Raw genomic sequence first — 26,025 nt, 5'->3', positions numbered from 1 at the left:
TAAGAAGCAGAGAGACTCTGGTTGACATCTGGGTAATAATCCCCTGCTTCATGGTTCATGTCTACCTTTAAAGAAAAACCCAATGTATGCATGTATCATTTATTTAACAATTACTCTGTGTTCATATTAAAGAAATATGTGCATCATTTCCATGGTCAGAGATAAATCCATTAATATATTATTAATATATTGTTAATATATTTAATTAATATTAATATACATTATTAATATATTATTATTAAGTTAATATTGTTATTAATATATTATTAAGGCTACAGAGGTGTTATGGATAAACTGTATCCCTCCAAATTCCTCTGTTAAACCCTAAGTCCTAATGGGACTGCATTTAAAGCTATGGCCTTTAAGGAGGTAATTAAGGTAAAAAGAGGCCATAAGGGTAGGACCCTAATCTGATAGGCCTGGTACCCATATAAGAAGAGGAAAAGTACCAGAAAGTTCTCTCCCCATGTGATTACTGAGGTAAGGCTGTGTGAGAACAGAACAAGAAGACAGCAGCCCACAAGAAAGACAGGTCTCACCACAAACCAACACTGATGGCCCCTTGGTCTTGGATGACCAATCTCCAGAACTATATATAACAGAAAATAAATTTCTGTTGTTAAAGCCACCCAGTCTGTGATATTTTGTTAAGGGTAGCCCTAGCAGATTAAGACAGGGGAAAATCAGGTTATATCAGAAAATTTTAATTTACTCTTCCGAGTTTCAAAGATAATTCTGCCAATCCATATATGTGCATATATAAATACAGGAGAGTTATATATAATTCCACTTATGTCATTTAAAGTTCATATTTTGTGTGGAAAAAAGATCCAAGTTTTTTCTTGACAGAGTAACTGCATCAAGTCTTGGGCTGCTGTGACACGTAGTTGGATCATTTTGAGGTTCACATTTTTTGATCTTGCAGGCAATGAACATCTCCAAATTCTCCTTAAATTCATGTATGACTTAGTGCCTCCTGATAACTCAATAGATTCTATTTTATTTTGTTTTTTCATAAAGATGCCATCTGGCAGACTCACGGTCTCCTAGTGGCCAAGAGGACTGGGAATACCCACTCATCAATTCCCTTCCTATTTTCACACTTCATTCCTAAATTCCTTCTGCGTGAAAGGAGAAATTCTCCATCTCTCTCTCTCTCACTCTCTCTCTCTCATTCTCTCTCTCACAGAATAGCATTTTTGTGCATTTAGCAAGTCAATGCCTGCGAAATAACTTGCTCAGTAACAATATATGCCTTATATCCTGAGGCAACGTATGGAAGGAACAGACATAACCGAAGTGAATATTTCCTCTATTAAATCTCTGTTCACAGGCTGCTTCTCTATAAACTTTGGCTCTGGTCTTTCCCTACCATTCAACCTGCATACACGCTTCTTCCGACTCCCCTGATATTCACCATTCGCATCTCTCACTGTGGCGTACTGACGTGAAACGTTACTCCACTGTTCTTCATGTGAGTTCTCCCTGGAGAGCTATGCCATCACTCCCTCCCCTGCTTGGCTGATCTCACCTCCTGCCCTATCCCCTTATCCCACTCAGCTGGACTCTGGCTCTTCCTTAAATACACTCTGACCTCTGGCCTTCTGCATTCGGGCCCTTGAACATGGAATATTCTTTTCCCAGAAAGCGTCACCTTTACTCTTGTTGCCCTTCTGTTTGCATCAAACACCGGTCCATCAGGGCTGTCTTTCCTCACTATCTGTGGTGGTCAGGGGGCTCCCAGTGAACCCCATCTCTTGTTATTCTTGCCTTTGTGTGATCCTCTCCCCTGTGACTTCAAACCAAAAGACCTGAAGATTCAAAACATAGAATCGAAGTTTACAACAGATCACTTCTGTGATTATCTTACGTAAGACTGTAATTTCTGTCTTGCTAGCAGATGCCCTCTCTTTCTGTGTCTTTGAGGCAGCAAGGAGGTCCACAGGGCAAGGAACTCAGGGCAGCCTTCAGTGGGAGCCAGAGAGGAACTAAGGTCCTCCGTCCAATAGCCCTGGAGAAAATCAATCCCGCCAACAATCAAAGTGAGCAGAAGTCAGCAGAAGAGCTGAGCATTCAGATGAGGCCCCAGCTCTGGCCCATACCTTGAGTGCAGCCTTAAGAGACACCCTGGCATAGAGGACTCTAGTGAAGCCAGGCCCAAATTCCCAACCCACAGAAACTGTAAGATAATAAGTGTCTATTATTTTAAGTCATTGTCTGTGTGTTAATTTGTTATGTAGTCATAGATAACTAATACATAAACCCATGTAAGATGATACCTGCCCATTTCCCACCCACTGTCTAGCATTCTCTATCTCCCTTACTCTGCTGTGTTTTGAATAATGCATCACTACCTCACAAGTTATACATCTATCTCTTCTCTGTCTGCCTCCCTCATTAGAATCTCTACAGGGAGATCTAAGTTTTGTTGGAATTGAACCTTCTACAATGTGGGGCAGAGTGACCCTTTAAGGAAAGAAAATGACAAAACTGTGAAATAAATTTCAGGTATTAAATACTTAATTAGGATGAGAAAAGCAATCCTAGCAAATTACATATTTTTAAAAGCTAAAAAATCTGAAAAAACAATATACATATTATTGATCGCCTAATACACTTCTGTAATATCCTTTTCCTACAGTTTCTTGCCTCTATACCTTTTAATCACCTCTTCACTTGACCATTTATAAAATTCTAAAAGGTATTCAATATTTTTTGGCATGGTAAGTTGAACCTTAAGAAATGTTTATTATTTAAAGTTAAGAGAAGTTCCTTTCATTTTCATAACTCCTATTTGTAATGTCATGTGAATGTTTAGGACTGTTTTCCAATATCATACATGAGCTAAAATATTTTAAGTTCCCTCAAGTTTTCTTTACAGGGATTAATCCAGAAAATCTTTCAGTTGGTGACCTTTCTCAACCAGTTTGTTGTTGACATCTTTGTTGAATATGGTAGGGTGCGAAAGAGACAGTGACCTCAACTTTTGCATGTCAGGTTGTGCAAACACTTGGGAAGGGGCCTGAAGAGTGAGGGTCCTTGAAACTTAAGCTTCTCTTGTTTCATGGTTAATCTTTGTCCCTAAGACTAGGGAATCGGCCTACTGGACTTACTGCTGTCCCCAGCATTCCATGAGGTTGTGGACCAATAATAATCAACTGAATTGACAAAGATTGTTTCACCTTCCTACCTAACAATAACATATAAGGGGAAATCAGTATCTAACAATAACATATAATGCGAGGTCAATAAAGACCGGTTTAGTTAATAAATATGAGTTCTGGACTGGTTCAAAGGAAAATGCTTGACTGCAGACTACTGAGAAGATACAGACAGATGGAGGCAAAGTTAGATTAGTAAACATGGATACATACATAGACATATGGATGTACAGACATATATACAGACAAATATACAGATACATTTTATTTTCTATTTAGAATTTTAGATAACATTTAACTTCATTTTTTATCCAGCTATAGGTGAACCCCAAAAAAGATGGACTATTTGTGGGGGAAGTATACCAGTGTTAGAAGTATAAGGATTTTTTTTTTTAACTGAAAAATCTACATACTGGGCAAGACCAGCAGTATCTCATGGTGCCTAAGAGCTTAGGGTTTGAATAGCTCTGTGACCTTGGGCAAATTCCTCATCCTTTGCCACCACTTTTTCACCTGTGAAATAGATATAACACACAAATCTGCCTCATTGTGATCAGACAATGTGTTTTAAACTGCCAACCCAGTGCCTAGCAAATGATGAGCACTTAGTAAAGACACCTGGTTTTATTTGTTTTGTTTTTCTGGTTTTGTTTTGTTTTCACTATTAATATCCTTGTACGTTACACAGGCTAGCACGGTTTTTGTGACGTTTACCAAGCATACCACTTTTGACCCCACCTTCACCTCTACCATGAAAAGCATATTCTCAATGATTTTCTGTATAAGTTTCTGAGAACTGATGTGTAATGAGTGGGAGGATGACACATTGCTGCATTTTGCTGAGGCATACCCTAAGTATACCACGAAAGCCAAGAAAACATTATCAGTTGGTGGATCCTTCAGGAAGTCACACAATCAGGAAGTGGGGTCACTCAGATCCTGACTTTAAACTTTGAACACAGACTTCAAACTCCAAAGCGTAGCTAATCATACTTAGAATATTTATGACAATGACAAATGGTCATAGGTCACATAAGATCATTTGAACACATACACAACCACAGGAAGTCATTTTCAATGGCATTGTCTTCATGCTAAAAGGACGAAAATGCAGGAATAATGTAGAAAGCCCTCTCCTGCTCTTAAAAAAAAAAAACCACACACACACAAAGCAAGTAAATTTAGAAATTATAGGCCCTCTAGAAATGACCATATATTGTATATAGACTTAAGCTGTATGATGGCTGGCTTATAGCTCTAGTGCTTTTAAAACAAAAAAGGTAGTGCAGGGGCGCCTGGGTGGCTCAGTGGGTTAAGCCGCTGCCTTCGGCTCAGGTCATGATCCCAGGTCCTGGGTTCGAGCCCCACATCGGGCTTTCTGCTCAGCAGGGAGCCTACTTCCTCCTCTCTCTCTGCCTGCTTCTCTGCCTACTTGTGATTTCTCTCTGTCAAATAAATAAATAAAATCTTAAAAAAAAAAAAAAAAGGTAGTGCAAAATCCAAAAGCATAAGATGACCTTTACAACAGCTTTTGGACTATAGTGGCATAATGTTTTCCTGCCTTCATTAAGAAAAATACAATTTTTCTTTAAATGACTTTGTTTTCAGTGTTTAATTTTATATTCAGTAAGGATCTAGGTGCTACCCTTTTCCTCCAGAGGTGATGTTAAAAATGAAAAGCAGAGCTCCTGAGGGTCTACCCTGAATCTTCCCATTCCCCCAGGGTCTGACACAGCTGCTGTTGGATGGGACTACATAAAGTTTCCTTAAACAGATCTCTTCAATAAATTAATGATGATAAAAATAGATGAAAACCAAGTATATGGATTTTTTATTTTTTAAAAAATATTTTATTTATTTATTTGACAGAGAGAGAGAGAGAGACACAGCGAGAGAGGGAACACCGGCAGGGGGAGTGGGAGAGGGAGAGGGAGAAGCAGACTGCCTGCTGAGCCGGAAGCCCAATGTGGGGCTCCATTCCTGGATCCCGGGATCATGACCTCAGCTGAAGGCGGAGGCTTAATGACTGAGCCATCCAGGCGCCCCAAGTATATAGATTTTTTTTAAAAAATAACATCATAAATGCTTTTCCAGTTTGCAAAATACTTTGCTATTCATAATCCCCTTTGGTCTTCCCATTGACCCAGAAAGGTAGGGAACAGCTTTCCTGTGACACGCAAAGTCACCTTGTAAAGCGGTATTTCGTTTATTCCCCAGAGCTAGAGCTCTTTCCACAAGGCCATGAACAATACAGGTGCCTAATACTGGCACACTTTGTTGTATTGTACTTCACTTTACTGACCTTTATTTGTCTTTTTTACCAACTGAAGGACTGTGGCAACCCTGTGTCTGGCAAGTCTATTGGTCACATTTTTTTCCAACAGCATTTGCTCACTTCATGTCTGTGTGTCATATTTTGGTAATTCTTGCCCTATTTCAAACTTTTCCATTATTATTATATTTGTTATGGTGATCTGTGATCAGTGATTATGACTTGCTGAAAGCTCAGAGGATGATGAGGACTTTTTAGCCATAAAGTATTTGAAAATTAAGGTATGTACAGTTGGGGGACATAATGCTATCATACATTTAACAGATGACAGTATAGCCTCAACATAACTTTTTTTTTTATATTTTATTTATTTGACAGAGAGAAATCACAACTAGCAGAGTGGCAGGCAGAGAGAGAGGAGGAAGCAGGCTCCCTGCAGAGCAGAGAGCCCGATGCGAGGCTCGATCCCAGGACCCTGGGATCATGACCTGAGCCGAAGGCTGAGGCTTTAACCCACTGAGCCACCCAGGAGCCCTTCAACATAACTTGTGTACACACTGGGATACCAAAAATTACTTAACTCACTTTACTGCAATATTTGCTTTATTGTGGTGGTCTAGAACTGAAGTCCCATTATCTCTGAGGTACATCTGTACGTGTTTGTTTAGTGTAGCGGTTCTCAGCTGGGAGAATTTTGTTCCTTGGGGGCATTTTGCAATGTCTGGACATATTTTCGGTTGCTGCACTGGGGGGGTGGGGGGTGTTTACTAGCATTTAGTCGGTGAAGGCCAGTGACGCTCTTCAACATCCTACAGCGAGCAAGCACAGAGGACAGCCCCTCCACCCGCCCCCGCCTGCCCCGCAGGAATTATCTGGCCCTAATGTCAATAATGCCCATCTTGAGCAACTCTGATGTAAACAATGAACTGTCTTGTAAGCACGCTTAAGTTGATTAAATTACTGTGGTGGTTTTAAAATCTGTCTGGGAATTACTTCACACTCTTCCCATCAAGAGAGTAAGTCTCCTCCCTCAGAATCTAGGCAAGACTTTATGACTACTTTGATGAACAGAGGCAGTTGCATGATTTTTGAGTCTATGTTAGAAATGGCCATGCAGTTTCTGCCAGTTTGGGGAGAAGGAAACACACGCCTTTGGATTCCTGAGTCATCCCGCAGGAAGTCAGGCTATCAGAGGGTGCCATGATGGTAAGGCCACCTGATAGGGCCACACAAAGAGAGCTGCCCACTCTCTGACAGTAACCACATAAGAAACTTCAGGCTAGAACTGCCCAGTCAAGCTATTCCCAAATAGCTTTCAAGAAACCATGAGCGATATCAAAGGATGGTTGTCATTTTAAGCCACTAAGTTTTAGGGTGAGGGCTTACGTGGCAAAAGCTAAAAAGAACAATCTCCAAATTCGGTTACTTGAAGTCAAGTGCTCTGGCAGACAGAATATCCCCTCTCTCCCCCTAAACAGGTCTGACCCGTGGAAGCATGGAAATCTTAACTAGAGGCCTGCCACTCCCCAAGTGAAATGGATTATAATGAGTCTATGGGAAATAGGTCACCAAAGGGGGTTTGTTAAAGAAATTCTGAAGAGCATTTTGAAATGATGGACAGCGCACTGCACGTTGGAGTTTCGGGCTTTAGTCATTTAAAAAACTGATTATTATAAAACTGAGGCATTTACTAGATGATCTCTTGATGTTCTTCTAGAACTAAATTCCAGAATATCCTAATCTCCACATATTTTCCTAAAGATAGACAGTCTTAAATTATAACTTAAAAAGTACACCCTAGGGGCGCCTGGGTGGCTCAGTGGGTTAAGCCGCTGCCTTTGGCTCAGGTCATGATCCCAGGTCCTGGGTTCAAGCCCCACATCGGGCTTTCTGCTCAGCGGGGAGCCTGCTTCCTCCTCTCTCTCTGCCTACCTCTCTGCCTACTTGTGATTTCTCTCTGTCAAATAAATAAATAAAATCTTTAAAAAAAAAAAAAAAGTACACCCTAATGAATATAAAGAATGAGGATTTAAAATAAATATGAAGGATCACTTTACATCTACCAAACTACAAAAAGATAGAAAAGAAAAACTACAAAAGGTAAACGAAAACCCCATGTGGGTGAAATTTGCAAATTCACACATTACTGAGGCCTACACTGTTCAATATGCAACAAGAGCTACAAAACACACAGAATCTTTGACCCAGTAATGCCTCTGTTGGAGACTGTCCAAAAGGAAAAAGAAAGAAAAAGCTTCTTGCACAATGATATTTATAGACACATTATTTACAGTAGGGGAAAAAGCCCACAGGAAACAACCTAAATATCCAACAATGAAACAATAGTTAGCCATGATATGGCAGGATACGTTAACGCAAATCTGCAGAGACGAAGCCCATATAGAAAAGTATGCACGGAAGATACCAAGTGAAAAAAAAGTATATATTTTTTTTACCATTTTCATATTCATGGTAAATATATCTATAAAAAGTTACTTTCATACTTATAAATATCAAAAGAGAAATACAAACGCTTTTTCTGTTAAGATGACTGTTTTAGTATGTGTCATTTTTCTATAATATTAAATATTCTGCTTTAATGTTCCGAAACTATTAATCAAGTTAGTATTTCAAGAGACATATAAGCACCTTAAGTTATCTGAATTCTTGTTTTTTATTAATTTTTGTAAAGATTTTATTTATTTATTTGTCAGAGAAAGAGAGACAGAGCACAAGCACAGGGAGTGGCAGGCAGAGGGAGAAGCAGGCTGTTCACTGAGCAAGGAGGCCAACGCAGGACTTGATTGCAGGAGCCCGGGATCATGACCTGAGCTGAAGGCAGACAATTAACTGACTAAGCCACCTAGGAGTCCTTAGCTTCAAGTTTATTTAAAAAAGTGTTTTTATCGATCATTTTTTTGAGCACTTACTATATGCCAGGGCCTGTGAATACCGTAATAAATAGGATTGAAGATGATTTTAGAGAATGTTCAGTGGGAGAGAGAGTCCAGCTGAAGCTGAATTATGGGTGCTGCTTTATGAGAACAGAATAGGGATATGGAACAGCGCTTTGGGGACAAAAGGATGTCTGCACCGGGCTCGTGCTTTGCTTCATCTTGTTACTTGTTGATAGAGCTAGCCTAATTGGACATTTCAAGGCAAAGAAGAGACATTCTAAAAGCTCTGCCAAAGAAGTGAAGAAAAAAAGACTGATGAAAGAAATATTTTAGCCAATTCAGATAAATCTGCACATAGAGGCTTTTTTTGCATATTCTAATTGGAAAGAACAATGAAGTTTTCAGCTCGGCCTTCGTTCAGAAAGTGTGTCCTCCCTCCATGCTACAGGAGCTGACATACATGTCTCCAACTGTCATCACTCAGTCACCAGAATTCAACTGGGCCACAGTGAAAAGGACTTAGGCCCTATCTTCTCAGGGTTTGCAGCCGATGGGGGTGAGAGCTAAGTAAATGGCTTTTTGAAGTAGAAAATGACAAGGGCAAGGAACATGTGGAGAACATCTAAATTGGATTGGGGTTGAGGAAGTTTTCTGGGGTGCATGAGCCTCGATGAAATTGACACATAAATGACTGCAGAAGATGGACTGTGGGATGGAGAGTATTTCAAAAATAGAAAGCACGGACAAAGGTGAGAGGCTGTGGGACTGTACTCTCTCTCTCTCTCTCTTTTTTTAAGATTTTATTTATTTATTTGACAGAGAGAGAGAGAGATCACAAGTAGGCAGAGCAGCAGGCTGGGGGTGGGGGGGAAACAGACTCCCTGCTGAGCAGAGAGCCTGATGTGGGGCTCCATCCCAAGAGCCTGATGTGGGGCTCCATCCCACGACCCTGAGATTATGACCTGGGCCGAGGAGGAGGCTTAACCTACTGAGCCACCCAGGAGCCCGGGACTGTACTCTTAATAGGGGTTAAGTTCATATCTCACTTAGACCATAACAAAAAAGTAATGATAAAATGATGCCCAATAATTTGGGGACAAAAATTAAATACTGTAATAATAAAGGGGTTTCTTAGTTACCATGTGCTCTGGTCTGAATGCTTGTGTTCCCCTTCCCCACCCCAACTTCCTATATTGAAATCCTAACATCCCAAGATGATGGTGATAGGGAGTGGGCTTTTGAGAGGTGGGCTTAGGCTTTACCCTCGTGAATGGGATTGGTGCCTTATAAAAGAGGCTGCAGAGAGACTCCAGCCCCTTCCACCAGCTATGAACCAGGAGGAGGCCTCTTGCCAGAAGGTGACCATGCTAGCGCCTCGATCTTGGATTTCCAGCCTCTGGAATCATGAGCAATAAATCTTTGTTGTTTATAAGTCACCCAGTCTGTGGTATTTCATTACAGCAATTCAAATGGACTAAGACACTATGACATTTACATAAATTATTTGTTTAATCATCTCTCAATTTTTCATTAAGGCCCTTTTATTCAGAGTATCTATTACCTTTTTTAGGCTGAAAAGTATATAAAGATCACGTATAAGTATCCCAGTTTCCAAGGTTAAGTTATTCTTTTTTTCCCCTCAACAATGTTAATAAGTACATAGAAAAACTAAGTCAATTGTTCTGAAAGATCTATTTACATGCCAGCATTTGGAATATGGCTTTGGAAAGGTTATAAAATCCAAAAAAGGGGCGCCTGGGTGGCTCAGTGGGTTAAAGACTCTGCCTTCGGCTCAGGTCATGACCTCAGGGTCCTGGGATCGAGCCCCGCATCGGGCTCTCTGCTCAGCAGGGAGCCTGCTTCTTCCCTCTCTCTCTGCCTGCCTCTCTGACTACTTGTGATCTCTGTCTGTCAAATAAATAAATAAAATATTTTTTAAAAAATCCAAAAGATTCGGTGTCCGTATTCTAACAAGAGCCCATGAAGCTATTTGGTTAAGGACCCAAAGGTAACTGGTAAACAGTTTGGAATAGAGTTATCTGACTGAGCTGACCAGAGGCCAGCTTGCATTCAGTCTGCATTTTTACACAGTATCCATGGGAATGAGATCAGGCGTGCACAAAGACAAACAAAGGCCACCTTCAAATGAATGAGAGGGAATGACAACTGCCAATGTTCAAGGCATCCATGGGTGCTAGAGCTTTGCTCATGCTTTTCAAAACACAATGAAATCATCTCTTACGCTGACAATACAGTGTCCATCACTGCTTTATTTCTGTGGCTCTGTTTAAACATTAACCTCATTTTTATACAGAAAGCCTTTCAGTGATCAGGAGTTATGTATGGCTTCTGTAGTAAAAACTGTCTCTAGTCACTTTCAACCACTAAAAGGAAGAACTGTACTTAATCTTTCAGAATGCAGAATAATAACGCAGGAACCTTCACTGATAAAATTGCACAGTTGCCGTGAACTGTTTGGACAACTCTTTCAAAGGAAGAACAATATATTTGAAAACTATTAACAGTCCCAGTACCTGAAAACATTAGCAAAATATGCAGTTCAAGTTTATACTGGTTAGTAAACGTAATTTATATGTACAAGTGTCAGCAGGCACAGACTGGAAAAAAATACTTGAATGTAAGCCCTTTGAACTAATTATAATGTTAACAAAATTAAGAAATTGATGTTGATTTCTTTTCTAATTCTTATGATTAAATGAAAATGTTTTAAAACACTTTGAAAACACCACTGAGTCACACAGAATAAAAGGCTTTAACATTTCACTAACAGAACCTTTCAAAGCCAACTCTAATTCTCTGGGTTCTATGGGACTATGATTTCTCAAAAGATGACTTTGAGAATTTTATTAAACAGGATAGAAATAAAGAACTAAAAGCTTAACTGGAGAAACTTACTTATAACTCTAAAAAAACAACTTTTGTTTTTTAGGAAATCTGACTAAAGCACAGATATTAATTCTGCAACCAGAATTTGAACCCTGTTATATATTACGCACCCCCAAAACAATGCAAAGTTTATTAATTACAGCTATTTTAGCGTGGCAAGTCTGTTCTGAAAGAGAAATATTTACAAGGGCTCCCTCATCAACCTAAACAGCCACACTGGAGGGTGGGGGGTGCCCACTCCTACGACCGGGCTATCTCTCTCTGCACTCCTCAAAGTCATCAACTTTATCTTTGTCTCTTCAGCTCATGTCTTCTCCATGTCAGACCCCAGAACCCACTCTGCCTCCCTTCCTATGGTCATCTGTGGCTTCAAAGCTGTTGTCAGAGCTACTACTCTGGCACCCCTATAATTCTTGCCCCCCCCCACCACGTTCTCTATGACGACCCCTTTGCCATGGACATCAGCACTCCTCCTGTGCTGCTGTCTCTACCCCATTAGGGACTCCTGTCATATATACAGATGCCTCAGTGCAGTTCTCAAAAATCACAAGTAGACCATGTAATAACATAAGTAAAAGAGGTAAAAAAAAAATATCTCATTACAATAATTTTTATGCATGTTTGTAGGTTTGTTTATACAAGTCTCTCCCATCCTGTCCCTCTGCCACTCCCTCTCCTCTTTTACTACCTAACTTCCGGATTCTGCCCGCATTTCCTCACAGTGACTGACTCCTCAGCCCACTCCACTCTGGCTTCTTCTGCTTTTCACCCCGTGGAGTATGCCCTCGTCAACGCTGTCCGACATTTTTGACTTCCATGAAGAAGCTGATCCTACTGACCAACTCTTCCCTCTCAAAATATTTGTGTGGCGCCCTACTTCCTGCCATCTTCTTTCTGCTTACTCCTCCCTCTGCTCCTGTCACCCTGGTGTCTCCCCTTCCTCACCTGACTCTCTCAGGTAATCCCTCATGTGGTGGCCAAAGCTGTCTTCCGGTCTCTGCCTGACTCTTCAATGGCACATCTTTAATGACTCTAGTTGCCTCTGACTCCTAAATCTCTATCTCCTGTTGTTCTCTCTCCTACTTCTAAATCCTGCTCTGTATATAACTATCTACCTACTAGACATGTGCACCTGGATGTCTCAAACAACCCATCAAGGTGAACTGATGATCTTTTTTTTCATCTAAGTTGCCTTTTTCCCTTGCCTCCCCCTGTCTCAGTCAGTAGCAGCTCACTGAGTTGTCTACAGCCAAAACCTAGGCCTCAGTCTTGTCTTCTCCCTCACTTGCTGCCACCATAGTAAATCCTTCACCAAATCCTGTCCATTCTCCCTAACTACTTTTCAAATCTGTCTTCTGTGATCTTTCTCTGCTGCTACTGTTTTAGCACCATCATCTCCCAATTGTGTTCTAACCTACAACCAAGACCAGAACCAGTTTTCCTAAGTGCTTTTGGTGCCTTCAGTCTGGCCTCCATTCAGTCTAGCATCCTCCCTGCCTCCAGAGTGATCTACCTAAGAAGCCAATCTGATATGTCACTCCCCTGCTTAAGACCCTTCAAAACCTTCCTATTGTCCTCAAAAATCCATGCTTACCACAGTTTACAAGGCCATTTAGGGTCAGGTGACCACTAACTCTCACCTTTTCAACCTTTCACCCTCTGTGAAAACCTTGAGCAGTGTGTTCTGGATATAACGACCTTCTCCTTCCCTACGCGAGCATCTAAAACATCTGGTCCAGGAACTAGGAGACTTGGGTCCCATTCCTGGTTATGTTACTCTTTGTCTTATATTATTATCACTGACAGCCATTTTAAAGGGTGAGAACTGGGGTTCTCTGACCTCTGAGGTCCTTCACAGTAGATGTGAATTGTAAAGATTCTTTCCTGTCCCCATAAAGGCTTGTCAGGAGGCTTGACACTTAAATGCATCACAGTGACATTTCTGAACCATCCTCTGAGCTCAACCTTAAGTTCTGTACCACCCATTTGGCAATTAATTATATGTAACCAAATGATATCTATTATGTTATAGAAATTTGTTACATATCTCTGTTACAAGCATAGACAACAAGACAATATGATGAAAACAACGTAACCAAGTTTTAAATTATATGGACATTTTTTTTTAGGCACAACAGGACGGCTCTGAACTTCAATAATTCAGAAACTCAAAGACAGTATCAAGGACCTGCTTTCTTTCTTTCCCTTGGGCCAGTACAGGCTTTACCCTCAAGCTAGCCAATGTCATGGCTGTTAGATGGCTGCAGCTGTCCCAAGCTTCACTAGACCTGACAGTATATTTCTTAGCAGTGTCTCTCCTAAGAATGAAAAATTCTTTCCCAAAAGTCTCCAAGCATATCTGCCTCCATATCTCATTGCAATCACGTGTCCATGTCTAAAGCAGACACTAGAGAGAAGCATGAGACCCAGGAATGGCCCACTGCAAACCCCCTTGAAGTCCCCCGCTCTCCTAGCTGCACTGGATAGGAGACAGTCTCATAACTGCACTTCTGTCAAGAAGGAGGATGGCAGGGCCTGAAATGGGTTAGGTCCCTCCCAGGGGCTGAGACAATGTTCTTCCCTCAGGTTTGGAATTGTTTCCAAATAGACTATAAACTCTCTGGACCATGTTTCAAGTTTCCTATGGCTGGTCCGAGCACACTGCCTCCCATGAAACAGTCACGCATAAAAATATGTTCAAATGCTAGTTTTATGGAATTCACCACAGCCAGATGAACAAAGCACCTGTGGGTCATCTGAAGGGCATCATAGGAATCACATCCTCATACAGAATCTCTTGTTATTTCAGGGTTCGTGGTATTAAGAGTCTTCTCTTTAGAGAGACATTCTTCTGCGTATTCGGGTAAACCATTAGTCACCATAACAAATGAAAACAACAACAACAATAAAACAAAACACCTACAAAAACCCTCCTATCTTTGACTTGCCCTTTACAATGACAGCCTTCTGTGGTTCTTTCTCTTTTATGCTGTGCTGAACAGGTCAGTAACATCCCAAGCTAGTCAAGGCTGATGGTCCAGACCAAAGCTTTGACCTCAGTGGGAACATTCACATGACATCAGAATGATATTTTTTGGTCCCCCCCAATGTTTTCCCCCATTCTTCCTGAAATACTTTATTTTTGACATACTGCCTTGAATGTGTATCTTTATTTTGCTGAATGTCTAAAATTCCATGATCAGAAGCTCATCTCTTTACACTCACAGGCTTCTCCCTTTTACTAGGCCCACGGCTATTAGCACACTGAGACAGGAACAGTCATCACCCACTGCAGAGGGGAATTCATTTGAACTGACGCGTTCACTGACTCTTGGTGTTGAAACCTACCTGTCTTGGTGGTCGTCTCACAACAAGGTGGTACAGGTAATACTGGAATTTTAATCTGTTAGGAAAGATGAGGTACAGCCCTAATATTTAAGCAATTACTTTGATATCTGGCTGTACGTCAGAAATGTATGAATAATTATTCTTAAATACTGATCCTGAGCAATTCATGCATACAGTGCATGAATTTAAAGCAGAGGCTCACGAACCAGGGCTTAAGAGAGCAAAGCATAGTTGTAGTTGGGCCGGGATAGCTGGAGAGCCATGGGGTGGGGAGTTACTTTGTAAGATGGTGATTTTCAGCTATGGGGTGCTAAGGATAAGAGAGTGGAGGCAGTGTAGGGTCAGTACCAGAAATGAGAGATGACCTTGAACTTCCCTTTTAGTCATAAAAGAAAAACCTTCCCTACTTTATAATTCTGCTTGGGGTTGTCTTGAGACAATGGTGAGTTGCAAAGGGATAAAAGGAAAACGGAAAAAGCATCAAGGCAGTGAAGACAAATGGAATAGTCTGGAAAATAACATAAAATATAGTCTAATCAGGTGCAGTCAGAACACAGGTGTGTATAGGTGTGTCTATAAGGCTCTGGGGCATGGGTGTCATGTCCGTGCCTGTGCGCAGTGTGTACTAGCATTACGTGTGTGCGTGAGGAGTACAGCAGAGAAAAGCTGGAACTGGCAGGCCAGCCCGCAGCCAGAGGGCAAAGGACTTTTTAGGCCAGGCCAAGAAATCTGGACTTCACTAAGACAGGAGAGCCACCACATGTTTGAACAAGGGGTTGACTGGATACAAATAAGTGTTTAGAAAGATAATGCTGGTGACCACGAGAAGAATGGGTCAGAGGGATAAGAGATGAAAACAGGAAAGCCAGTTTACAATTGTCCAGACACAATGAAGGAAAGGGCCTGAACTGGGTGGTGGCAGAAGTTGTGTAAGGCGGAGAGGGCGGACAGAACTTGGAGATGGGCTTGAGGTTGAATCAAGGGAGAAGATTCCTGCGTTTCGTTTGCATGCGAGTGTTGCGGCCCGGTTTACAAGAGTAGACGATACAGGAGAGAATTCTGGAGGGCAGGTGTTGACTTTGGTTGAGGACATGCATTGAGTCCATGCTTGTTTGACATCTAGGTGGAGATGCGGGCAGATGGAAAGGCTGATCCGGAACCAGAAGAGGAGTCTGGCTGTGGATCCTGACTCGACTGGGGAACTGGCCCAGAGAGAACTGGGAGAAGGAAGACAAGACGCAGGATGGAAGTCTAAACACCAAGGAATGGGCCAAACAGATGAGCCTGTGATGGAGAGGAAGGAAGAGCTTCCGGGAAAACAGGAGAAAAACAGGGAGAAGAGAAGACAGAGGTAGCGTGCGTTTCAGGAGCACAGAGCTCCCAAATTACATATTAAAAGAAGGATTTACTTATTCTGAGAGAAATTAGAATACTTACAGCTCGAGGGGAATGAGGGAGAGGTTCTGAAGGTATTTCATAAAGAGGGGGTGACTCTGGGGTAGGGTCCCGGAGACAGGGGGAGATGAGGATTATCTGTGGTCTGGCAGCACACTGGAGAAAGTGTCACTGTGCACTTTAAAATTACATTTTCCTGGGCGGCACCTGGGTGGCTCAGTGGGTTAAGCCTCGGCTTAACCTTAACCTGACCTTTGGCTCAGGTCATGATCTCAGGGTCCTGGGATGGAGCCCCGCATCGCATGGGGCTCTCTGCTCAGCAGGGGGCCTGCTTCTCCCTCCCCCTTTGCCTGCCTCTCTGCCTACCTGTGATCTCTCTCTCTGTCAAATAAATACATAAAATCTTAAAAAAATAAAATAAAATAAAATTACATTTTCCTTTCCCCTATGGACCTATTATGAATAGGTCCTAGATTTTGAATGATCTAGGCCCCTTATGGCATTTCTCTTCCATCCTTCATCTGCCAGTTACCATTTCAATGATTGCAAACACTTAAACCAAGGAGTGATCAACGCAAGGTGATGAATAGCACTGCTTTTTCTTAAATACCCCTGAGAAGGTTTACAGAAAGCAAATTTGACTTTAAGGGTTAAAATGAGATTTGTGGGTTTTAAGTTTCTACAGTGGTTGCCATGTTTGCTGGAGAGGATGTGAGATCTATAAACACACACATACATACACATATGCTTTTTACATTCTCATTTTTGGTATATATTTACATTACACAGTTGCACATGTATATAGTTTACAAACACCTATAAAAGCATGTGTATAGTAATGATGAATACTCAAAAGCTTTACATACCTAGGGTAATATCAAAAAATGTCAGCTATCACTGACCTAGAGATTTAATTATTCATGTTAATTTGGGATATTCACGGTATCAAAAAATGATGTTGCTTCCCTAGAAACCTGGATTGATCTCACACATGACCAAGCCTGCTTATGATCATCTTGAATTAAGAGAAAACCTGTTTCTTGAGTATGCAAATAACTGGAAAAGAAGAAAGGAATAAATGTTAAAAAATCATCTGTACAGATGTCATTTTTTTTTTTAAGATTTTATTTATTTATTTGACAGAGAGAGATCACAAGCAGGCAGAGAGGCAGGTAGAGAGAGAGGAGGAAGCAGGCTCTCTGCTGAGCAGAGAGCCCGATGCGGGGCTCGATCCCAGGACCCTGAGATCATGACCTGAGCCGAAGGCAGCGGCTTAACCCACTGAGCCACCCAGGCGCCCCCAGATGTCATTTTTAATCACCTCTGCCTGCTTTGTCCTTATTAACTACCTCCAGGTTAGAAATCTCTATCCCTGACTTCATGCCTTGCAGCAACACATTCCGCTGAAGTATTTCTCACTGCTCTTTAAAAAACAAGCCTCAAAGATAAGAAAATGATGTTATGTTTCCATAGCTTCTGTTAATAATGGGTAATTACAGAGAGATGAAAAGCTTGGATTTAAACGTCTGTTAGTTCTTGGGAAGGTTGTGGTGTTCCAGGGATTGCTTTACAATGTGAATCCAACTTAACCTGAAACCACTAGATTAGGGTTGATGGTCCCTCAGAACACTCTTTGGGTACCAGCACACAATATCCACAAAGCACCCGACAAAGAGTTAGACAGAAAACCTAACTATGCCTGGTTTCTGCTGTGGGTGGGGGATAGCGGTACTCCCTGTCCGTTGTCTCTGACTGGAAGAAAATGCTACAGAGTTATCTGGATTAGGCTTTTTCCATAATAAAGAATACCCTGGCTAAATGCCTCAAAGGAGGATAAGAAATATTTGTATGTATTAGGAAATGTTCATATTCTTTGTAAAAACACTTGAAAACCAGAGTCCATTCTTTTGTTTTGATAGTTTTTCAAACTACAAAATACAAGTGACCCGCTTCCTCCCAGTAAACTACAGTCCTTACAGTAAGCACACAGTAGGCTCTGGAAAGGTCTGGAGAAGGTACACTAGATGAATGGGGTCGCCCAACTTGGTGCAAAAGGCGGTGGGTGGGCTCACTCTCACCACCCTGCCCTTGGCGCTCCGGATTTAGTTGATTCTCTTGTTGGCAGCCGCTAAGATCAAGAAAGTAAAAAGAACTTTTCCTGGCCTAAGTTTATATTAAGTTGAACAGAAACGTTACAACAATTAGAGGAAGGCAGAAGGGAAGGAAGAATTCCCCTCTGCCAAGTACTTAAGAAGCGCTGGGTTAGAAACATCCGTGCTGCAGCCTGAAGACATGGGAGCATAATTCACACCCTCGGTTTGAAAAACAAGCATTTCGGGCTCCCAGTCTCCTGCAAAGCCACCAGGCATCGCGCGGAGCTGGTGCATGCTGCCTCCCAGAGCCGCTTTCCCGGGACCCAAGAACCCTGTGGGGCGCGTCCCCAGCGGCACCTGCTGTCTAAGCCGGTCTGCAGGGCTCTCCATCTTCAGGACACCCCTTAGTCTCCACTCCCTCTGTGCATTTGAGTGCGTGCGCGTGTGTCTAAAACCAAAGCGCGCAGGGAGCTGACTCTGAAGGGTGCTTCACAAACAGGGTGAGACATGCCTTATGGGGACACCAGGCGGGGGAGAGAAGGAATGGGGGGGAGTCTCTCTCTATCCAGCTCCGGGTGGCTGGGAGCCTGGGTCCACGTGGAATCCGAGCAGAGGGGCGCGCTGCCTGCGCCTTCGTCCCGCAAAACTCCTCCCTCTTCCCCCGGGGACCCGGGCAGGTTCCCCCCGGCCGCTGATGGAAAGCGAACTCCTCGCTTACCTTGACTGAGCACTAACACCAGCCGCAACGGCGCGCCCCCTGTCCGTCCTGGCCGCATTCTGACCCTGCCCGGGACAGTAGCTGCTCTCGGTTTGCAGAGGGACTCCGCAACGCGCACTCCAGAAGCTGTCCTGAGAGCTTCTCTCGCCCTCCGGGCTGAGAGCAAGGAAAAGTTGCCCGGCAGCTTTTGGGACTCCAAGGCCCGCCCCAGCCCGCCCCTCGGCGGCGGCGGCGGCGGCGGCAAACACCGGATCTGCCCGGCCCGGCCCCGCCCCACCTAGGCCAGTCCCTGCGGCCCCGCGGGCACCTGAGCTCCACCACACCCCTGCAAACCGCACCTTAACTTCCCCGCGCGGTCCCGCCCTGGCCCCGGGGATCCAGGAGGCAGCGGCCCTGGAGTCCCGCGCTTGGCCCTTTTCCTAACCCCGCACCGGACTGGCCCCGCACATCCGACGGGCGGGAGCCGGCCTGCCACTACCCCGCCCCTGACGGCTTGCCACCCGCCCGCAGCCCCCGCCCCCCCGGAGAACCTTGGCCCTTCTGCAGCCCTCTGTGGCTCCAGGCTCCAGGCAGAGGTGGGAGGCAAGGGGGCGGGGGCGAGCCCAAAGCCACGCTTTTATGGGTGGCGCGGTGCGTGGCTTTCTCTGCTTTTCTCAAGTGGGTGGAGAAACGGACAAAAATAAGTGCAGAATGACCAGGTTAGGATCTAACTCGCCGGGAAAGAAGATCTGCTCACAAGTTATGATTATCCGAGTTATATTTAAGCAAGACCTGTTGCAAGAGCAGTGTGTGTGTGTGTGTGTGTGTGTGTGAGTGATAAATCCTCATTCATTCCTTTCCTCCAAGATAATAAGCAGCTGATTTGATTACTAAGTTTAAGCGATTTACTTCAAGACACAGAGACGAGTGAGAACCCATATATGAACTTGTGACTCTTCCTTTGTCTGTAATACACCATGACCATTTTATTCCATTATTTTAGTCTCAGATCTGGAAAAAGGACGTTCTATAACTATATCTGAGGTTTTTCTTAGGATATTAACTTTTCTTTAAATCTGATTTTTCCTCCAAAAGCTCACCCACAAATTCCCAGCACATTGTTGAAATGAGAATTCTTCCAGTGACCACTTTTGTGAAATGATCAAATGTCTTAATAAATTAAACTTAAGGAATATTAGACTAATCATTATTACTATGACCATCCCAAATCTTCATGGAGCAGCTAGTATGACCACTGTGGAGTATATGGGATACCGCCACTCAGAAGTGAAGTGGTTCAGGGAGGAAAGGACTAATTAGTTGGTAAAAATCAAAGGCTCTCCTTTACCATAGCTGGGGCTGGAATCTTAAAGCACTAAATTGGTATTCATCAGGTGTTACTGCTTTTCATCATGACTATAAACTCCATACCTTTGAATTCAAAATGTATTGCTCCTGGTTCCTTCCTGTTTTCTTATCTGTCACTTACTCATTCTACTTACTAATCCTGACAAACACTTGAAGGCATTTTTTTTCTGACCTGTTCATGGTTCTCACCTGCTTACTAAGACTCCAGACATTACCTGAGAGCTCTTAGGTGGCTGTTCACTAACCCTGACACCAACCTTGCCTCTCCTCACAGACTTCTTGCAGGAGGAAGTCAGCCAGGTTTCAGGGAGATGAATATCTGTCTGTTTCCTTCTGACTCACTGAAATGTGAGTAAGTGTTTGGAACATACCCTTGTTTGGGAGGCAGTATAGTTCCCTTCATGTGAGACAGGAATCTGTGCTTTGTCTCTGGGTGCTGGAGAGGAAAATGCACCCTTTTTTTGCTTTTGTGCTCCCAACTGGACAAATTAACATTATGCTGGCATGAGGTATAGAATAAATCAGGGGCTGTATTTTTCCAGAGCAGGCAAAAATTTTAAAGTTCAAGAAAAAGAGTCAACTCCTGCCCCAAATTAATTTTAAAAGTATAAACGGTTCTCGAAGCAAAATAGTTTGAGAACTCATTCCTTACTCTTCCTAGGAGTTATTCTGCCTAGGTGTAACTGTGCTGGACACCACATTCTGAGGAAATAAGATTAAGGCAGGGCTTTTAAAACTCTTTGGTCTCGAGGGGCCCTTTACACTTAAAATTATTGAGAATCTCTCAGATGAATGGATAAAAAGAATGGTGAAATAGTGTATATATTTTCTAACATTTCTGAAGCCCTTTATTGGGCCACAAGGCTGGGAGCTGTCCCAGTCTGCAGTCTCCAGGTCTATGGTGCCTCTGCCTCTGTTCGTGACTGGGGCAGGTGGCCTCCTCCATTGGTTTGCCCCTTCAGGTATCCCCGGCTCTTCTTGGAGTACTCCTGGGTCTTGGAGGGGGCCACTGAGAGAAAAAAATATCAGCATAATGATGCCTGAATTCCAGGACTTGCGGCTGTGAGAGAGAAACTTTGGAGAGACTGGGAGCCAAGGTATCTTCAGGCTGGTCTACTCACACATGTACTGGCTGAAGTGGTCCATGGCTGGGGGAGGGGGAACGGACTATCCCCTCAAACTTCTGAAGGGCATTCTGGCTCTTGTCACTAGGTCCTAGCAGCTCCTGGTCATAACACCAGTTAGATGGTGCCCCCAGTCACTCTGCCCTTGATGAGGAACTTCCTCAGTGACCATGCTCGGGGCACCATGGTCACTCAGCTCTGTGTGCAAGGACCAAGATGATGGAATATTATTCAGTCATAAAAAAGAAGGAAGTCTCGCCATTTGCAATGACATGGATGAACCTGGAGGACATGATGTTAAGTGAAATAAGCCAGGCAGAGAGACAAATACTGTGTGATCTCACTTACATGTGGGATCTAAAAAAGCCAACTCATAGTACAGACACGAGAATGGTGGTTACCAGGCGCTGGAGGTTAGGAAAATGGGGAGATGTTGGTCAAAGGGCCCAAACTTTTAGTTATAAGATGAATAAATCCTGGATGTTTAGTGTACAGCATGGTGACTATAGTTAATAATGTTGTATTGTATATTTGACATTTGCTAAGAGAGGTCTTAAGTGTTCTCACAACAAAAACAAAAAATGATAACTGTATGAAGTGATGGATATGTTAATTATCTTGATAATCAAATCACAATGTATATGTATATCAAAACCTAATGATGTACACCTTACATATATACAAATTGTAATTGTCAATTATACCTTGTTAAAGCAGGAAAAAAATATGGAGGATCCCAAAGAAGTTTTGTTTTTGATTATTTCTACCCCTGTTTATCATGTAAGAAACTAAAATAGATACATTTTCTAATATTTATATATTAAGTCAGCAATAAGGCTTTTATGAGTTAACATAAATAACATATTTTACAAAGAATAGCTATATTTCCCTAAATAAAGAAAATCATGAGAATGGCATTGTCTTACAATTTTGCCAATCTTTTTAATGTCTGACTTAAAAAAACTTGATTTCTCATATCTGCTCCTGCATCTAATCTGTTGTGATAGGTAGTTTCAGTGAAATATTAATTTGGAATTAATCTGGCATCACACAGATGTAGTTAAAAACAGGACATAATTGTGGATATTCCTGATACTGCCCCCAAACTCAAAAAGTGGTAGTTTCTTAAAGACTAGTTCCAGTGTGGAATCTGAAACCACATTAATAAACTTTCCTACCCTAGTGTTGATTTGTAACCTCAGGAGTTCCTGGGGTTGAAATCTGAAACTGGCCTCCATACATGGAAGGCAAGGAGGGATAAGAGAAAGAGGTAGACCTCTTTGGATTAGGGGGTTGCAGTTTTAGTAAGCAAGGGAACATACATGCTAGGTTTTTCTGGCGTGGCTACAAGATGAGTGAATTTCCACCCAGCTGCCAGAATCTCGTTTGTGTAGAGCCCTTAACAGGCAGGGTTCAGTCATATACAGTTCAGATAGTCTCAGTAACACAGTACTTTCTCAAAGCTGTGTCCCTGAACTGGCTCCTAGTGTGGGAACAGTAGGCAGAGCCGATATTTCAAGGACAGGGGAGGGGATAAGGAGCCTCCAATTATCTGGGTCCAACTTGCAGGTCAACCAGCAATCCCATCCTCCTGACGACCTTCTCCAACAAGTTGTGCATTAAAATTCTTTGGTCAATTGAGCACTTTGAATAGATATTTTACCCATGCAAAGTTTTGTCCCATCATATATTGGTCATTTGGAAAACATTGGTTCACTGAGTTATGCAGATTTTCTAATTATTGACACATTCCAGTACACAATACCAAAAAAATCGTATCGTCAACTCTCTCATCAGAAAAGTCTTTACATATTGGGAAACTGTCAAACTCATGCTGGCACATACACATTTTCCAAAATTTAATTTTCATTTGAAAGCTTGAATTTTATCAATGGCAGTACATACTATCAGTTGTTCTATGAGAAATGAAAGGCCCACTTCGTTCATTTTTAATAAATGTCTATCCAATACCCAAGTCTGAATAATAATAGTTTGTCTATCAATTGTTCTTTCAACTAAAACTGGTGTTCCATGAAAAACGTGGCTAGGTCATTTTACAGATCCTTCAGACAACCATCTTATTTCAGTGTCCAACACAAGTGCTCTATGTGTATTACCAGGTTTACTCACACAAAATAGTTAAAAGACATGTAGTCAAGAGTTGAGATTTAATGAAGGTAGCTAATTTTTACTGCTTTGTCAAGGACATTCTTTCTTCTTCTTGTTTTTTTTTTTTTTTTAAGAGATTTTTACAGAGAGAGAGCAAGTGCATGAGAGCACAAGCGGGGGAGGGCGGGGTCAGGGCAGAGGGAGAAGGAGAGCCAGAATCCCAAGCAGGCTCCAAGCACACATGGACCCCAATGAGGGGCTCGATCTCACAACCCTGAGATCATGACCATGCTTAACTGACTGAGCCACCCAGGTGCCATGTCAGGGACATTCTTAGGTGAAACTAGCTCTCTCTATCCTTCCTCTCTCCCTCCCTCCTCCTTTCTCTCTTTCTTTCCTCCTTCCTGGTTTCTTCTCTCCCTTGCTCCCCCCCCGCCCCGTCCTATTCTCCCATACTTCTTCTTTCCTTTCTTTCTATTGCTCCCCTTGTTCCCTCCCTTTCATTTTCCTCTGTGAGTGTCTATTGTGAAGAATGCAATGATTACTCTTACTGATCATTGTTGTTGCACCATAAGGCAGAGGTGAACACAATGAAAAATGCAAATAATGACTCAGTATTAGTATGAAAATATTTTTGACCAACCTACCATCAAAAGCATCTTGAGACACCCAGGGGCCACGTTCTGAGAATTGCCAAGGGATAGAGCGAGACCTCTCTATTCTTTTCTTTCCAATTCTAGGCTGGAGTGTTTCAGGGAGGAGGCTCAGATGAATTTTTCCTTGAGTTCTCTCTGACCTCTCTGTAGCTTCCAATTTGGCTCTTTGTTTATCTCATTCCCCCATGTACAATCACCTAAACTAGAAGCCTCTGCTTCCCATCCTCAGGGCTACCACAGGCCTCCCTGCCACCACACTTTATCAATCCTGTCCTTATCCTTAATGTACTTTCTGTGTGCATTGTTACTCTCTTTGGTTACAAGCTCTTTTGATCTTTCCTCACAATGTCTCCTATGCAGTCTCTCTGTGCTTCCTCCTCTCCTGTCTCTGACCCACTCTATACTATCATCACATTTCTCTTTCCAAAATGCAGAATTGATTTGCTGAAAATCTTTAGAAATTTACATGATGAAATTCAAGCACTCCACTGTTTAAGTTTCCAGTTGACCTTCAACCTGCCTCTGCTGTCTCTCTTACAAAACGCTTTCTTTTGTATGTATCACGATATGGCTTAAATTTAGTGACGTGTGTATACTTCACCTTCTCACTTAAATACTGTATCTCTGAAATCTTACACGTTTACATCACAAGTGTCTAGTCCTGTGCCTGGCAAATAGTTCCTAAAAATAATTACTAAATTGAATTTCTGAAGAGTTTTACATTCTTCATCCTAGACCTGAGAAAGGGTAGGGAATGTGAAATTCTATGTTATTCCTGGAAAATTTGCCAAGCAGTAACCAATGACTCCTCAAATGTCACCCAGTAAATCTATGACAAGACTGAGTAAAGTTCAGAATCCATTGCATTTGACTTACCTACGTGTCTCCTGGCACCTGTTAAGTCGCATGATGTCTAGACATTTCCGACTTAAAAACAAAACAAGTAAACAAAACTAGAATAATTCAGTATTCCTCAGATCCCTGGAACCATCAGTTCATCTATGCATTTTATTCATACTTCTGTTCTAGGTCTACTAGGATTAACTGTCCATATTTGTTTTCATGTGTGGCAGACATGCAGAGCAATCGGTTGTTCTTGGAGTTTGCCATGGAGTTGGCTTGGAGCTGACTTCCCTCCCTCGGGGAGTCACCCTGCCTCCTAGTATATGGATAGACACCTGACCCTAACTGGATTGATTAGATTTTCTCCTCGAGAGCTGTATTCAGGGTACGAAGATTCTAGAAGGTCTTTGAGGAGCACATGGACTTGGAATTCATGTTCACTTGGGGCAGCAATTTTTTTAATGAGCCTAGAAAAAGCCAATTAACAGCTATTCCTAGAAAACAGAAAGGAGAGACCAAGACACTGAGGCATGAATAAATTAGAGAGAGAGAGAGAGAGAAGGTAATAGAGAGATTGTTTTAGTTCATTTTCTCTTTCTGTTTTCTGTTTCAAGTCATTTGAAAGATCTGAGTGCCCATTCCATGAAATTCCCTGGTGTCCTCCTAATATTTTCTATTTTTATTTTTCCTGTTGGACATCCTTGAGGACAGTGACCATGTCTCATTTACTTTACTCACAGTCCCCAAAACAGGGCCCGATACATAGCTGGTAGTCAGTAAATGTTTCTTCCATTAATGAATAAACACAATTATTAAACTAACATCTAATTATTAAGATGAGCCAGAGAAAAGGAGAAGTTAGGAAGTTTATCTCTTAGAACATGGAAAAGCTCAACAAAGGAAAAACATTGTTCACATGTACTTCAGGATTTTTTTGAACTTTGTTTTTTTGTTGCTGTTGCTTTCTTTCTTTCCTTTTTGTTTTTTTTTTTAAAGAAATGTGTTATATGATGGATCAAGCCAGGTATTTGTTATCTGTGACTCTGCTGTCTCTGGAAAACTTTGATGTTTCAGTTAGAGATAATAGATAGAGATGACTGTACTTTTCAAGGAGGAAAAAGCAATCCTACATAAACTAGCCTAAGTCAAAGAATT

General features: G+C 42.2%; 1 protein-coding gene and 1 pseudogene across 1 annotated transcript in view; both read right to left on the bottom strand.

The window, feature by feature from the left end:
* The window catches only part of ITGA2 (integrin subunit alpha 2), a 107,800-nt gene extending 88,718 nt beyond the window's left edge, over window positions 1-19,082 (bottom strand). Inside the window, exon 1 of the mRNA XM_047729979.1 lies at window positions 18,792-19,082. Coding sequence (XP_047585935.1) covers window positions 18,792-18,849 — 58 coding nt within the window. The 5' untranslated portion in view covers window positions 18,850-19,082. The remainder of the gene's footprint in view (window positions 1-18,791) is intronic.
* Window positions 19,083-21,034: 1,952 nt separating this feature from the next.
* LOC125101135 (MICOS complex subunit MIC13-like) lies at window positions 21,035-21,448 on the bottom strand (annotated as a pseudogene).
* Window positions 21,449-26,025: the final 4,577 nt, after the last annotated feature.

The sequence above is a fragment of the Lutra lutra genome, chromosome 5 (genome assembly GCF_902655055.1).
Source record: "Lutra lutra chromosome 5, mLutLut1.2, whole genome shotgun sequence".
In the NCBI taxonomy this organism is placed as follows: Eukaryota; Metazoa; Chordata; class Mammalia; order Carnivora; family Mustelidae; genus Lutra; species Lutra lutra.
This window is presented reverse-complemented; position numbering and strand designations above follow the sequence as displayed.